The following is a 17,853-nucleotide window of genomic DNA, read 5'->3' as shown; positions in this document are numbered from 1 at the left end:
CCAGTTGGACGATGTAATGTACAAGTACTTACCGATACCAGTTGGACAATGTAATGTACAAGTACTTACAGTTGGACGATGTAATGTACAAGTACTTACCGAAACCAGTTGGACGATGTAATGTACAAGTACTTACCGAAACCAGTTGGACGATGTAATGTACAAGTACTTACCGATACCAGTTGGACGATGTAATGTACAAGTACTTACCGATACCAGTTGGACGATGTAATGTACAAGTACTTACCGTTGGACATGTATGTACAAGTACTTACAGTTGGACGATGTAATGTACAAGTACTTACCGATACCAGTTGGACGATGTAATGTACAAGTACTTACCGATACCAGTTGGACGATGTAATGTACAAGTACTTACCGATACCAGTTGGACGATGTAATGTACAAGTACTTACCGATACAGTTGGACGATGTAATGTACAAGTACTTACCGATACCAGTTGGACGATGTAATGTACAAGTACTTACCGATACCAGTTGGACATGTAATGTACAAGTACTTACCGATACCAGTTGGACGATGTAATGTACAAGTACTTACCGATACCAGTTGGACGATGTAATGTACAAGTACTTACCGATACCAGTTGGACGATGTAATGTACAAGTACTTACCGATACCAGTTGGACGATGTAATGTACAAGTACTTACCGATACCAGTTGGACGATGTAATGTACAAGTACTTACAGTTGGACGATGTAATGTACAAGTACTTACCGACAGTTGGACGATGTAATGTACAAGTACTTACAGTTGGACGATGTAATGTACAAGTACTTACAGTTGGACGATGTAATGTACAAGTACTTACCGATACCAGTTGGACGATGTAATGTACAAGTACTTACCGAAACCAGTTGGACGATGTAATGTACAAGTACTTACCGATACCAGTTGGACGATGTAATGTACAAGTACTTACCGATACCAGTTGGACGATGTAATGTACAAGTACTTACCGATACCAGTTGGACGATGTAATGTACAAGTACTTACCGATACCAGTTGGACAATGTAATGTACAAGTACTTACCGATACCAGTTGGACGATGTAATGTACAAGTACTTACCGATACCAGTTGGACGATGTAATGTACAAGTACTTACCGATACCAGTTGGACGATGTAATGTACAAGTACTTACCGATACCAGTTGGACGATGTAATGTACAAGTACTTACCGATACCAGTTGGACGATGTAATGTACAAGTACTTACCGAACCAGTTGGACGATGTAATGTACAATACTTACCGAACCAGTGGACATGTACAAGTACTTACAGTTGGACGATGTAATGTACAAGTACTTACCGATACCAGTTGGACGATGTAATGTACAAGTACTTACCGAAACCAGTTGGACGATGTAATGTACAAGTACTTACCGATACAGTTGGACGATGTAATGTACAAGTACTTACCGAAACCAGTTGGACATGTAATGTACAAGTACTTACAGTTGGACGATGTAATGTACAAGTACTTACCGATACCAGTTGGACAATGTAATGTACAAGTACTTACCGATACCAGTTGGACGATGTAATGTACAAGTACTTACCGACCAGTTGGACATGTAATGTACAGTACTACCGAACCATTGGACGATGTAATGTACAAGTACTTACCGATACCAGTTGGACGATGTAATGTACAAGTACTTACCGATACCAGTTGGACAATGTAATGTACAAGTACTTACCGATACCAGTTGGACGATGTAATGTACAAGTACTTACCGATACCAGTTGGACGATGTAATGTACAAGTACTTACCGATACCAGTTGGACAATGTAATGACGTACAAGTACTTACCGATACCAGTTGGACGATGTAATGTACAAGTACTTACCGATACCAGTTGGACGATGTAATGTACAAGTACTTACCGAAACCAGTTGGACGATGTAATGTACAAGTACTTACCGATACCAGTTGGACGACGTAATGTACAAGTACTTACCGAAACCAGTTGGACGATGTAATGTACAAGTACTTACCGATACCAGTTGGACGATGTAATGTACAAGTACTTACCGATACCAGTTGGACGATGAAGTTGAGGACACCGAGACCGACAAACATCATACTCCACAAAACACTGTCCTCCCCTTGATTAATGAACACCTGTAATCAGAGAAAAGTAGGCGATAACAAAGTAATGACAAGGTAATAGCCCGTCCACCAATCAATCTGAGTCATTTATTCACAAACCCAAACATCGAGCCAAACATCCATCCATCCATCCATCCATCTATCCTCCCTTTCCCACTCCCATTCTCTCTATCTACGTGTACCTCCCAACCTACCAATATACATACCATAAACTAATATAGTATACCTTTATCATTTCACTGAAGAAGATGGCGAAGGCAGGCATGGTACATCCTCCTATACCTGATGCGATACAGCCCAGCAATATGAAGTGCCACTCGGGAGCATTTTCACGCAAAATACGAAAATATTTCGGCGGGTCATACTCCTCTTCCTCCACAACCTATGTTAATGATAAATAAAAAGTTAACACTGTAAATTCACTTATTTTGTGGGGATTGATTTACAAGAGATTAAGATTCGCGAAATCACAGGTACAAGGTCGGGCGGTTATGAGTGGAAACTGCAAACTCATGTCGCCGTGAACGAATTAGACACCGTATATTACATACAATTAAATTATGTTCCTATCGCATCCAAATAGTTACACCCACCTCTTTCTCCTTTTCGTCTTTACTGGCAGGCACTTTGATCGAGATCTGACGAGACATCTGGCGGGATATTTGTCGAGAGGTTTGACTAACAGGTTTTTCAGAGGTGGACGACCGATGGGACTCTTTTCTCGATCTTTTCGCCACGAATTTAGCTTCTATCTGATTTGGGCCTACCTCTAGCTCGGCAGCTAAAAAAGACATCATTTATTTTTGATGAATTCGACAGATGAAATTATTCTGTATGATAACAAAAAACTTTCAGGGAGAAAAAAACCAAAGCTGGTTGTCCTCGAATAACAATTGCTATCAACATGATACCCAATAGATGCATAGCATATCAATTCATATATTCTAACCAAAAACAACGTGTATCGACAATGCAACACAATATTTCAACATATTTCATTTATTAATGTCTTTATATAATACGGAAATACGTCGTCATACTTTTATAAATACACTACTTTAATCTCTTATTAAATAAACGAGTTTGTATATCCTTGTATCGAACTTCCTTTTCAAATTATTTTTTATTTTTTACATTTCCACAATTAGATATTGCAAATAACGAAAAAATGAATTCAACGTACCTAAATCATTGCCCTCATCTTCCTCTTCATTATTCTTTCTATCATCGTCATCATCGTTGTCATCATCACTATCATTCTCCGCCAATGCTTGTGCCATAACGAGTTCGTAGTAGAGTCCTTTTTTGTTCATCAGCTCTTCGTGAGTACCTTGCTCGAATATCCTGCCGTCATCTACCACACATATCAGATCGGCGCTCTGGATGGTGGACAGTCTATGGGCTATAGCTATAGTCGTCCGTCCCTTACGTGCCTGAAAGGTATCAAATCGGTTTTAGTGGTTCTAAAAGCTATAATGTTTATAGTTTTTGTTGAAACCTTTTTCATATCAACTTTATTTCAAAGTATTGTGTCAAATTCAAGATTAAAAAAAAACATCAAAACAATCAATTTGAAAATTCTGAGAATTCTCCAATTTTAATTTTAAAGATTCTCCACCGCTGACAAATGGTAATTTTCACTATCAAAACAGTAGCAGACGATTTAGGATTTTGCTTCAGTCAGAGAAGATACCACTTTACACGATTACAACCATTGACAAGTTTGAGTTTCTAATTTTACCTCAAGATCAAAATATTAAAAAAAATACATCCCAAACGAATTCCGTAGCACTATGTCCTATATATTGAATGATGTACTGATTGCGCAAACACCGAAAGCAAAATTAATTATTTCATGTTATTTTTTGTATTAATTAGACATATATACACGTTTCATTACCAATTATTTTTCAATTATTGAGTATCGTTTATGCTCTGTAGGCGGTTGAGCATCTTTAAAAGTTTACGCAGCATTGTATCAATAAAAAGAAAGATTGAAATATATTTTAAAAAATTTTGCACGACAAAATTAAAAAAGGGTAGAAATTAATGGATTTGATTAATGATATTTTGACAAATATTGAATTTAATGCATGTCAAGAAGTTAAGAAAAAACAAACGCAGTTGCAGATTACAGCTACGATAAAACGAAAATATATACGGGAAAGAGAAATAAACGAGATGAACAGGAATCCCTCAACACGAATCAGGTAACCTCTTACTTTGTCAAGGGCATCTTGTACAATTTTCTCACTCTTAGAGTCAAGAGCTGATGTTGCCTCGTCCAAGATTAGTAAACGGGGGTCTCTGATGAGAGCTCGTGCGATTGCCACTCGCTGTTTCTGACCTCCAGACAGTTGTGCACCTCTTTCACCGACCATAGTGTTGTATCCCTGTGTAATAAGTATACATTTGTAAAGCAGCACGGCAATTATTTTAGCTGCAGTTGCTATAGGGTAGGAATAGTATTCTTGCCCGTGTGTGTGGAGCTGCTGGAGTTATGATGGTAACGGGAAGGAAATGACATTTGTCCAGACAATTACTATTTTAAATCGTTATGTTTTAAGAACGTTCTCTAGGCTAGCAATGTATTGTATATAGTACGAGTCATGTTGCACAACAAATAGTCATTGAGAATCGCTGACAGTATAATTAACAACTGTAAGTCCACTTGTTGCTTTGCTATTTAACTGATACAGAAAACAAAGTATCGTTAATACTACGAAGATCGAAATTATATTATATACGCATTATCATATTCGCACAGAAATTCTTATCATGGTGATCTTGTATTTGAAATGTTACAAATGATATACGGTGTAGCCTACCTCCGGAAGCGTTGTAATGAAGTCATGCGCATTCGCTGCCTTGGCCGCGTTCTCTATCTGTGCGTTAGTTGCAACTGGATTTCCCAGTCTTATGTTCTGGGCGATAGAATACCCAAAAAGGATGGGTTCCTGTGATACGACACCAATGTTTTGTCTTAACCATTTCACATTTAGGTCCTTCATGTCCACGCCATCCAGGGAAACCTGTAAAATGTGAAAATGACACGTAATATTACTTTCTGTCGAGAACATTTCTTGTTTTGGTGAACACGTCTACATTAATTATGAAGGAACATATAGGTGTCCATCATACCCAGGTTGAATAACATTATCTTCACCATGGCTAGGTGGTCCGTGTTTGGTTATAAGGAACCCTCTTCATCACACATAATAACATGATCTTCACCATGGCTAGGTGGTCCGTGTTTGGTTACAAGGAACCCTCTTCATCACACATAATAACATGATCTTCACCATGGCTAGGTGGTCCATGTTTGGTTACAAGGAACCCTCTTCATCACACATAATAACATGATCTTCACCATGGCTAGGTGGTCCGTGTTTGGTTATAAGGAACCCTCTTCATCACACATAATAACATGATCTTCACCATGGCTAGGTGGTCCGTGTTTGGTTATAAGGAACCCTCTTCATCACACATAATAACATGATCTTCACCATGGCTAGGTACGTGATCATTGTTTGGTTATAAGGAACCCTCTTCATCTCACATAATAACATGTTCTTCACCATGGCTAGGTACGTGATCATTGTTTGGTTATAAGGAACCCTCTTCATCTCACATAATATCATGATCTTTACCATGGCTAGGTGGTCCGTGTTTGGTTACAAGGAACCCTCTTCATCACACATAATAACATGATCTTCACCATGGCTAGGTGGTCCGTGTTTGGTTACAAGGAACCCTCTTCATCACACATAATAACATGATCTTCACCATGGCTAGGTGGTCCGTGTTTGGTTACAAGGAACCCTCTTCATCACACATAATAACATGATCTTCACCATGGCTAGGTGGTCCGTGTTTGGTTATAAGGAACCCTCTTCATCACACATAATAACATGATCTTCACCCATGGCTAGGTGGTCCGTGTTTGGTTACAAGGAACCCTCTTCATCACACATAACAACATGATCTTCACTATGGCTAGCTGGTCCATGTTTGGTTACAAGGAAACCTCTTCATCACACATAACAACATGATCTTCACCATGGCTAGGTGGTCCGTGTTTGGTTATAAGGAACCCTCTTCATCACACATAATAACATGATCTTCACCGTGGCTAGGTGGTCCGTGTTTGGTTACAAGGAACCCTCTTCATCACACATAACAACATGATCTTCCCATGGCTAGGTGGTCCGTTTTGGGTTCAAGGAAACTTTTATCACACTGCAACAACATGATCTTCCCACGCCTATTTTTTGGTTATACGATCCCTTGTATTAGCTGCATAACTGATCTTACCATGGCTACGCCATTTTTGTTTGGTTATACGTCTTATATTGTTTGCTGCAAAACTTACCACGCCATTTTTGGGTTCTTCATACTAGATGGCTTTTTGGTATTAGGACCATACACATAATACATGACCACGCCATTTTTGGGTTCATACGATGTTTGTTATTAGCTGCACCCTCTTCAACATAATAATACGCTTCACCATTTTTGTTTGGTTATAGGAACCCTCTTCATCACGATCTTTGATCTTCCCTGCATAGGTATGTGGTCTTGTTTGGTTACCACGCATTTTCATCACATCTTAATTAGATGAAACTTACCTTCTTGAAGTTAATACGTATCCACTATCTTTGAAGTATTACTGCATAACTTTTTACCACGCCATTTTTGGGTTCATACGATCTTTGTATTAGCTGCATACTTACCGTACTCGCCATTTTTGGGTTCATACGATCTTTGTATTAGCTGCATAACTTACCACGCCATTTTTGGGTTCATACGATCTTTGTATTAGCTGCATAACTTACCACGCCATTTTTGGGTTCATACGATCTTTGCATTAGCTGTAAAACTTACCACGCCATTTTTGGGTTCATACGATCCTTGTATTAGCTGCATAACTTACCACGCCATTTTTGGGTTCATACGATCTTTGTATTAGCTGTAAAACTTACCACGCCATTTTTGGGTTCATACGATCTTTGCATTAGCTGTAAAACTTACCACGCCATTTTTGGGTTCATACGATCCTTGTATTAGCTGCATAACTTACCACGCCAGTTTTGGGATCATACGATCTTTGTTTTAGATGTATAACTTACCACGCCAGTTTTTGGATCGTACAATCTCTGTATAAGATGCATATCTTACCACGCCATTTTTGGGGTCATATAATCTCTGTATAAGGCTCATTACTGTCGACTTGCCACACCCACTGGGTCCGACCAACGCCACGGTCTGTCCTGATCTCACCGACATGTTGAAATTCTTTAGAACCTAGAATGGTTTGATATGCAATAAAACGACAGAAAAATGTAGTTTTAGATTGTGGTCTCTGGCATTTTATTTTGATCTTTTGTCTTTTTTACACAAAACTTTTCATCAAAGTGTATTTAATGTACCTAGAAGAACTGTAAACACCAATAGCATATTTTCATTTCAAATAACACAAAAAAAAACTCAAATGTAAGATTAAAAATGTATATTATTGTATTTTTTCTCTTTCTCTTATCATCAAACTACCTTTGTCTCCGGTCGCTTTTCCTTCTCGGGGTAAGAGAAGTCGACTCCCGTGAATTCAATGTTACCATCTATAGTCGGGAGGGTCTGACCACTGGAGGACGACGCGTCGATAGGCGGCACCTACACCAGAGTTGTAGAAAATATTCTGAATATTGGACAACTTACAGTTGTATGGTCTGTGACCTTTTTGCCTTTTTGACATAGAAAAAAAATTTAAAGTGTTCTACATATTTTTCTCCGTTTCTCCAAGTTTTCAAATTTCTATATTTACCGACTTTTGTAAAAAAAAAAAAAAGTTAAAGTAATTAAACAATTATATTTAAATACTGATTTTTAACGTGTAAACGTTTAAAATAACTCGAAAAAGTCCGAATCGTTTCTATCTATAAAGGTATCACCGATGTCAGTCACATTATGCTATTCGGTTTTCTGATAACCAGAAAATTTGAAACATGGCTTTTACTGTGGCGGTTCTTTCAAAACGTGTGATATTTCATGCGACATTAACCACTATGTCAATAGTATATTGGTGCTTTTTATGGAACTGAACCATCATATATAAGCATCCATATTCACGCATTGTATGTTTTTATTTACAATTTGTGATGGTGAATATTACAAGAAATACAACTCAATACGGATATCGTGTCACGTCGACGAGAGTGGCAGAAAAATATACTGAACATATCGTGTCACGTTTGTATCAATGCCATATGAAATCCACATTCAGTATGAAATGTTGAAGGGACAATGACCTAAGTTCAAGTAAAAATGAAAAGTGCGACTTGATACATTAACAACGGTATTAAAGCTCCTGATAAACAAAGAGAATAATAACGACTTTTACTGTATCCCACATACCCTGTCAATGATCTCAATAAGAACCGCTGCTGACCCTTTGGCGACAAAGATATTACCGATTGATGGCGCTGCGTTTCCGATTGAGAATGATCCGATCATCACACAGAAGAACACCTGTAACAAGGAAAATACCTCTTACTCTGATATATCTGATACATCATAAACAAAAGTTAACTAATTGAATGCTTCCCTTATATTGACTAACAAGGAATGTTCTAATGTTAATTAGGTAAACTTTATAAGGACAGAACCATAAAAATGACACAACCGCAATATTTGATTCTATATAACTGTTAAAATCATGATTTAATAAAACATTTGACTCGCCTTATGTATTCGATTCAAGCGTGTGAGACACGGGTGAATGATACTACACATATAGAAAAGACGCAGGTTTTACAAAGGTTCCAGTTTACCTCATTGAACTATTCTTAGCGATTTCTACCTGCTAGGCCCAACTCACGTTGATAGGTAGACTATACCGTCTTTCTAAATGACTCTCCCTTTTCCTGCAGTTTTACTGCAGGGATGTATGGATATAGGGACAGGATATATAGGGTTTATAAAAAGACGCCCTGGATTATAACTTCTTTAATGCGAGGAAGGTTCACACCTTTAATCAACATCACTCCACTGTTCTTTGTTGAGCCTTGTAACCATTACATATGGTTTTCTGTAACTGTGACTCTTGAAAGGGTGAACAATTATAAAGACAAAAGGAGTCAATGGTTATGTTTTACTTTCAGTAACGTAACAAGTAATTGTTCAGCATACCGTTAACACTGTGCCAGGCTCTATACCATCTGCCCCAAAACTAGTAAAGTAATCCTTCACAAGTTCAGTTCCATACCTATAATGAGCCAGATAATCAATCAAATATACCCTTGTCCTAAACTGTGGCTTAGAAACAGAAAATAATGAAATCATTCGGTTATTAATGCGTTCTTTATAATCATTTTACCTTACTCAATTATTTTATAAAATACAGAAATAATATACTTATTTACATAGATTATATGTCAGTTATTCCGTTCGATGTAATAACAAAATAATAAATTTTACATTTTGATATTTTTACAATTATTTAAGAATGTATGTAAAATCTATGAAAAATGCACGTTTCTTACCAGAACGCTAAGCCGTAAGTTGAAAACATTGTAAGCATGAGGAACCCCATGAGCAGGCCTTGCAACAAACCCTTTTTGATACCATACGTCTTGCATATTTGTAGAGCCTTTTCATATCTATAAAAACAAATACATATGCTATAATGTGTTGTTTCAGGGAATTTGCTAGCTTAAATCTAATATTGAATTTATTATATAGATATTGAATGGAAAAGGTCGTTTCTTTTCGTTGGTGAAGAGAGGGCAATTACCGAGTAATATAACCTTTTAGAAGTTACTGACTTTTTCTTTATAGCTTCAACTTTTAACAGTTTTATAGCTCCGCTTATTTTCTTGCAGTTTTCCATGCAAGAGTTCCCTCTCATTTATATCTGCATTTCAAATACGGTAAAAATCCGTTTTAATAAGTTTCGTCCTATTACGTTTTGTGTTTTTTTACTTTAAAGTCTCTCAAAAAGCCGACGGTCATTTCTGCGTTTGCCCATTGTGAGAATCCCTCCAAAAAGATGACTGGCTTACTATTTACCAGCATCTTCGCACACTGTGAGAGTCCATTATGGTATCATGTTTACCTATTACGCTCCTGCCTTTGTCCATTGTGAGATATGACTGTTCTGATACAAGACAATACTTCCTCTGCGATGCTACCTGCGGCGCTGTATGATTCCTGGGCGTTTTTCGACAGATTTTGCATTTTCTGTAAGCAAACGATTATTATGTATATGCCATGTGCATTTTTATTGGTTCAATAAAACAATATTAGTCATGCTACATGCTAATGATATCGGGTGGGCCTCAAAATCAAGACGGAGGAACAGAAATGACATATATCTGACATTCACACTTCAATCAAGTGGCATATTTACCTTTGAAAACAGAGCTGCACAGAAAGCCATCAATGGTGTTAGCGACATCATTACTAAAGTCATTTTCCAACTTTTCCAGAAGCCGATTGCAAAACCACCAAAGAATGCTGCCAAGTATTGAAAGCAAAATCCCATTTTATCTCCGATCCCTTCTCTGACTCTTTCAAGGTCACTACAAAGTAAGTAAAACTCACTTGATAAGTATTTTCTTTTGATGCAATATATTCATTTAATTGAATATATAACCATAAAGAAAGAGGTCAAACGTGAATTGATTTTTCACATGCACAGTAATAATTCATAGAGCAATCGGTAAATTATATTATAATATGAGATCAAAATCGGTAAATTATATGTATAATATGAGATCGGTAAATGTATATTTATAATATGAGATCCGTAAATGTATTTCTATTATATAAGATCGGTAAATGTATATTTATTATGGGAGATCAGTAAATGTATATTTATTATATGAGATCGGTAAATGTATTTGTATTATATGAGATCAGTAAATGTATATTTATTTTATGAGATCGGTAAATGTATATTTATTATATGAGATCGGTAAATGTATATTTATTATATGAGATCGGTAAATGTATATTTATTATATGAGATCGGTAAATGTATATTTATTTATGAGATCGGTAAATGTATATTTATTTTATGAGATCGGTAAATGTATATGTATAATATGAGATCGGTTAATGTATATTTATTATATGAGATCGGTAAATGTATAATTATTATATGAGATCGGTAAATGTATATGTATTATATAAGATTAGTAACTGTATATTTATCATATGAGCTCGGTAAATATATATTTATGATAGGAGAAATAAGATATTATCACCATTGCATGTTGTACAAGCTATACTTACTCAGCTAGCCTTGTGGTCAGTTCCCCGCTCTTTTTGGAGTCGTACCATGCCATGTCCTGTCTCAGGATGGACCGGAAGAAGTTAAGTCTGATCTTGTTTGCCTGCCTTTCGCATGATGTGGTCCAACAAGCAGTCTGTGGTATACACACGGTGAAGTTTCAATAAATGGTTAAGGGAAGCTACATCTACATTGTTTACTAATCAAGAGCTTGGTGATTACATTAAAAGATTTAAATGCATGGTAGATTTATTTTTCACACACAAACGACGAAGCAGAATAAGGATTCTGTGATATTTAGCATTCTTTTCATGTGAATAAAACAAATAAAACTTAAATGAACACCACTTCTCTTTCAACTATTTTAAATCTGATAACTGCCAACAGAATATACTAGTACCAATGATAAGTTCAGAGTGGGATGTAAACCAATCATCACAGGTGAAATTGCATTTGGTTTTCACCTTAAGGATACCATAAGATTTACATGTAAATACGGATCTATTTATAAAAGAACAATGTGTGACAATGTATGACAATAATGTATGATGTGCGTCCATGAAAGCAAAGGTTCAGAAATCATAAACTAAACAATGTTGTATTCCATTCAGCCTGAAATCGGCTCTCTTTCACACAAGGTTATGAATACTATTCAGTGTTATTTCCCCTTCCTCAGCTCAGTGCGTAGCTAAATGATTTCGAAGGAAATATTTTAACTGTATTTTACTCCACTGACATGTTTGCGAAAATTCGTGACACAATAAGATTATTGTAAATCATGAATCCACTTTTACTTTTCCGTTTACAATATTTCGCGTCATTTTTAAACGCATTTGCGAATATATTCCTTTGAGATTCGAGAACATCTATAGGGTTAATATAATCATAAATGATATTGAATTATGGCAAAGGCATGGAATAAACGTAAGGTGTGTGTTACCTGAAAGTAAGAAGCCACGAACACAGCGGCGCCTATGTAGACTTGATAGAGAGCATATTTGGTCATATTATCGCTGTACTCCTGGTTTGTGACAGTGGTACTGTTTATTGCAATAGATGACGTGTCATTCTTTGTGTCATTTGTACCTCCGGGGCCTACAAACAAGTATAGACATACAACTGTAGCTGTCTTATCCAAAGGAAGGGTTCGTATAAATTTTCACATGAATTCAAAACATTTGTCAAGTACTTTTAACAATATGTGGTAACAAAGTTACCTTAAGGCACAAAATATTTTACCAAAACCCAGACTCGAGTCTACCTATCTTAGATTCACCAAACCCCAGACTCGAGTCTACCTATCTCAGATTCACCAAACCCCAGACTCGAGTCTACCTATCTTAGATTCACCAAACCCCAGACTCGAGTCTACCTATCTCAGATTCACCAAACCCCAGACTCGAGTCTACCTATCTTAGATTCACTAAACCCCAGACTCGAGTCTAACCTATCTCAGATTCACCAAAACCCAGACTCGAGTCTACCTATCTTAGATTCACCAAACCCCAGACTCGAGTCTACCTATCTCAGATTCACCAAACCCCAGACTCGAGTCTACCTATCTCAGATTCACCAAACCCCAGACTCGAGTCTACCTATCTCAGATTCACCAAACCCCAGACTCGAGTCTACCTATCTCAGATTCACCAAACCCCAGACTCGAGTCTACCTATCTCAGATTCACCAAACCCCAGACTCGAGTCTACCTATCTCAGATTCACCAAAACCCAGACTCGAGTCTACCTTTCTCAGATTCACCAAAACCCAGACTCGAGTCTACCTTTCTCAGATTCACCAAAACCCAGACTCGAGTCTACCTATCTCAGATTCACCAAACCCCAGACTCGAGTCTACCTTTCTCAGATTCACCAAAACCCAGACTCGAGTCTACCTATATCTTAGATTCACCAAAACCCAGACTCGAGTCTATAAATCTATAAATCAAGGTGTCCATCTGCTGATATTTAAACATTTGCAATAAAACTATTTTTGACTAATCTTAATGTTTCAAATGTCACCTTATTTATTCCTTTCCAAAAAACACTGTATATAAAATTTACATAAACATTAAAACGTTTGAGTAATCGTGATAAATGTAGATGATCATCATCCGCTAGTTCTGATAAAATAAACGTGTTTTATTTACTCACCAAAAACAAATTCTGTGGTCATTTGACCAAACACAATGGACAGAACCGGCCATCCAGCACCGTGGACAACGGCAAATAGCGAGCCAAGAAACATGAGGAACTTGTCAAGGCAGGTGGCATACCGAAACTACAAAAAATATGGAATCATGAACAACGTAATAATACAAGTGGTAAAGAGAAAATAAGGAGACTCCGTGTGCTCCAAGAGAGTTAGTGTTTTTATTCCAGCAACGGCACCAGTCATATAAATACAAACTAAGTCTAGCACAGAAAACGTCAATGCTTTAAGATATGGTAGCAAAAGCTTTCCTTCCCTAGACAAAGCGATATTATTGATAACTGATTTAGTCTTGTTTGTTGACCATCCGGAACTCCTCGGGGAATAGATATTACCCTCAGATGCGAGCGTATTGATATGTGCATATTTTATGGAAATGCGGTTCAGACCAAGTAAAAATTCCCCTTAATATGTTCCATTCGTTTCTGAATTACCTTATCACTTTGATATATGATAATAATTATTGTTCTACGAATGTTTAAGGATGTACTCCTCTGAGAAGTCAAAATTTTCTTGTATAACTTTTTTTCTCATATAGATTTTTGGAAAGAGGAGTTCATACCATGAAAGAAAATGAAAGAAAAAACATATGTCCGTGTGCCGTTTTTGAGCTACTGTCACTGAAAGATACCTAGTTGACAGAATATTGGATTTTATGGGAATTTTGCCGTTTTGACCATATACACAAGATATTAAAGTCATAATTTCCTAATGAGGTGTTTGATATGTATTTATGTTTGTAGAATTTATTTTCCATTAGTCTTTTTTTTTAAAATATACCAGTTTTGATCAAAAAGACTAATATTTTTTCTCGGAATAACAAGATATGCTACCCCTACCCCTTAATTTTGAGCTACAAAATGCACCATTTTCAGCCATTTTTGCCAAATCTAACCCTTTATAGAAAAAGTTCTGGTATTAAACTTTTGTTAATATTTTGCATATCAATAGGAAAAGGGCTGTTCTTTCAGAATCAGGCAGAAAAATGGGGGGTCCGTGTGCTTACTTTTTTGCCCCCTTGAATATTTGTTATTTTTCAGTATTTTAGAGTAAAAATTAAAAGTGCTCAAATTACCATTAAATGTAAAAATAAAGTGAAAAAAAAAATGTGAATCATTTCATACAATAATGCTCAATATTTTAATTATTACGAACCAAGTAAAGATTTACAGCAAAAATAGCTCAATACAGCTAAAAATGCTCGTGCAGTGATGATTTAAGTAAAAACAATTTCAGTAAAAAATGGTAAAACTGTGGCTCTACTTGAAGCGAAAAAAGACACAATTTCAAAATGGCCGCCAAATGGGCCATTTCTTAAAATCCCCGTATAAAAAAAATCTGCTAAAGTTAGAACTGTAATTTTTTGACAAAATTTGCAACTGGCAACTTGCTACAGATATTGATAAATTGTATTTGAAAATCTCATAACTTCTTTGATCTTTGTCGTAACGAGACTTCAACGGGACTGAAACCTCAGAAGAATAAATCCTTAATATAAGAAAATTGCATATGATGTATTTTCTGAAAAATCGCAAACTTTGTCGCGCTGGCAAGGTTAACAAAGATGGCGACGCCCACATTTGACACGTATGTCCAAATGGCATTAAATCAATACGAAATCAATACGATGTTTCTTTCGATCTGAAAGCGGAACAGAAGTGCGTTTTAGAACATGTCTTCAATGGACATGATACTGTCGCTATTTTACCAACAGGTTATGGCAAAAGTCTAATTTTCCAGCTTATTCCTTACATGATGAGTGTTAATGTACAAAGCCAATGTCCCCTTATGACATTAGTTGTGACGCAAATATCGGCATTTTGTATTTTCGCGATAATACCCGATGACTTCAGGATGGTTTGTTGACTTTGGTTAAGGATGTGGTGTTCGGTCGGTTTTGTTGTTGCTGGGTTGTTGTTTTTTTTTTTTTTTTTTTTTTTTTTTGTCATACAACCTATGAGAAATAATTACCCACATTTTTATTATAAATTACTTTTATACAGTTAAAATTAAATATGTGAAATACTTACAAGGTCACCAAACGTAGCCGGTTTTGCACTGAAAATTATCAATGAAAAAATGATAATTATTATAGAATAAGATAACAATTAAAACAAATTAATCAAGTACTAAGAGTTCTGTTAGCAATTGTGTGAACATTGCAAAAATACAATGCAATAATTAACATCAAGTGTATGAACATTACAAAAATACAATGCAATAATTAACTTCTGATAATTGTTTCTGGAGCGTCAAAGGTGTTTTTTGAGAGAAAATAGACACTTTCTTCTAAATATGATTTTAACTGATCTATTTGAGTGTGCGTTAGGTAAATCTCGACTGTACAAAACCATCAGCAGTATCCTGTCAGCCATGTGGTATCAGTGGATTTAGAGACAATCTGTTTAAGTTGCCTCTCAACCTTGGGACATGTAGTATCATTGGTTTTAGAGACAATATGTTACTTGCCTCTAAACCTTGGGACATCAAATGAGCATAGTTAATTGGTAGATAATACATTTTCAAACTAAAAGTAACCCTTCACGTATTGTGATGCCATTATTAAATAGATAAATAATGTGTAAAAATATGATTATTACTTATTAAGTGATACGATTGTTACAGTACACATGCATACTGAAAAGGTCTTGGCCTGATATTGGTCTACCATTGATCTCAACAAGATTGTACACTACTGACATTCAGCTTGACGTTCATCTGAAAATCGAGGCAATTTTGTATAATTTTGAGGTGAAATTCAGGTTGATTTTAAATAATATTTATGACTTTGTATTGCCTTTTTTGCTCTTATCAGGTAAAGTCAATCAGGAAATGTTTACATATGGAATTGATTTAAAATAACCGTGAATCAACATGAAGATATTTCGGTCTGTATAATAGTTTGGTGTACATAATTGTACTTGGATAAAGGTCTTTATTGCTATGCAATTTGTTTTTATGTGTGTGCATTGATTTATACGTGTTTGTGTTTATACAAAGACAGAAAGAGAAAATTGTTTGATTGTTGTCGGATATTTTCAATCGCCCTGATAAACAAGTACTTAACTTACGCTAAGCAACCTATTACAAACCAAGTACATTACCTTTCTTCATCCGGCGCCTTTTGGAATCCCATACTTTTTGAACTATGTATAAAATACTACTGAAATAATTATCTGACTCAGGTAACTGGTTTCAATATGAGGTTTAAGACAATAAGACAATAGATAATTCAGTATCTCGGAATTTATCAGCACTTGACCATCGGAGCTGTTATTGATACAATATGGCGGGTGTTAAGATGTTGATTTACCTACAGGCATCGCGAGGATATGTGAATTATATCATGTTTAATACGTATCAATGATGTTCCATTGTTTATGTAATATGATGTTATAACGCTCTGAAAGATTGAGGTAATAACATCTTGTGCGTTGCTGTGACGTCATTATTTTTAATATTCTTCCAGAATGGTATACCTCCATATCGACATTTTTTTTTAATTATTATTAAATATTGAGCATTTTTAGCAAATGTCTTTAACATCATTTGATATGCCTGTTGATTACAAGAGAAGCAATGGTCTTATGGAAACAGTTTTGGTAACGTTTCGGCAATGTGAGTTCCGTCTTCGATACTCCAGGGGTTTTGATCACTTACGATTTCTACACCCCTGGACTATGGCATTTTTCCGACATCGGACAACACCGGTCAAAAACCTGTCACACATCATTTACATAAAAAGGAGGCCGTACGGCGTTTGTTTCGAAAGAGAATTTTTGAGGGACCGGTAAATACAAGGCAGTGAATGTCGACCGAACCTAAAATGCTAACCTGCCTATTCACCGGACAATAAACGAATATCGACCGAGTATCTTATCGACAACGAACGATAGCTGTACCAGTCCCGGCGGAATATCCGGCGGTGTGATTTCCGTTCGATTCTTAGCCAAATATCTGACGATACTAAACGATGCGTGAAGGATAAGTTGCCGGTTATGAAAATATACGGGACACCGGAGAGATTTTAACTTTGAGTTAAGACTCTTCGGGCATCTCCCCGATGATGCCTGAAAGCCTCTCGGCCAGCTTCACATTCGCGTGCTTGATAGCCTTGGAAGTGCTTCACATTCGCGTCCGTGATAGCCTTGGAAGTGCTTCACATTCGTACCCGTGACAGCCTTGGAAGTGCTTCACATTCGTACCCGTGATAGCC

General features: G+C 36.4%; 1 protein-coding gene across 2 annotated transcripts in view; it reads right to left on the bottom strand.

The window, feature by feature from the left end:
• Positions 1–17,853, bottom strand: part of LOC138315104 (ATP-dependent translocase ABCB1-like) — a 79,823-nt gene that overhangs the window by 46,164 nt on the left and 15,806 nt on the right. For both annotated transcript variants that reach the window (XM_069255851.1, XM_069255858.1), the window contains exons 2-18: positions 15,668–15,695; positions 13,580–13,706; positions 12,370–12,524; positions 11,432–11,565; positions 10,545–10,716; positions 10,251–10,375; positions 9,679–9,795; positions 9,326–9,401; positions 8,552–8,665; positions 7,691–7,810; positions 7,319–7,444; positions 4,969–5,172; positions 4,363–4,533; positions 3,324–3,573; positions 2,734–2,921; positions 2,367–2,522; positions 2,063–2,152 (exon numbers count right to left, since the gene is read on the bottom strand). In XM_069255851.1, the coding sequence (XP_069111952.1) occupies positions 2,063–2,152; positions 2,367–2,522; positions 2,734–2,921; positions 3,324–3,573; positions 4,363–4,533; positions 4,969–5,172; positions 7,319–7,444; positions 7,691–7,810; positions 8,552–8,665; positions 9,326–9,401; positions 9,679–9,795; positions 10,251–10,375; positions 10,545–10,716; positions 11,432–11,565; positions 12,370–12,524; positions 13,580–13,706; positions 15,668–15,695 (2,353 nt within the window). The remainder of the gene's footprint in view (positions 1–2,062; positions 2,153–2,366; positions 2,523–2,733; positions 2,922–3,323; positions 3,574–4,362; positions 4,534–4,968; positions 5,173–7,318; positions 7,445–7,690; positions 7,811–8,551; positions 8,666–9,325; positions 9,402–9,678; positions 9,796–10,250; positions 10,376–10,544; positions 10,717–11,431; positions 11,566–12,369; positions 12,525–13,579; positions 13,707–15,667; positions 15,696–17,853) is intronic.

The sequence above is a fragment of the Argopecten irradians genome, chromosome 1, assembly GCF_041381155.1.
Source record: "Argopecten irradians isolate NY chromosome 1, Ai_NY, whole genome shotgun sequence".
Lineage (NCBI taxonomy): Eukaryota > Metazoa > Mollusca > Bivalvia > Pectinida > Pectinidae > Argopecten > Argopecten irradians.
This window is presented reverse-complemented; position numbering and strand designations above follow the sequence as displayed.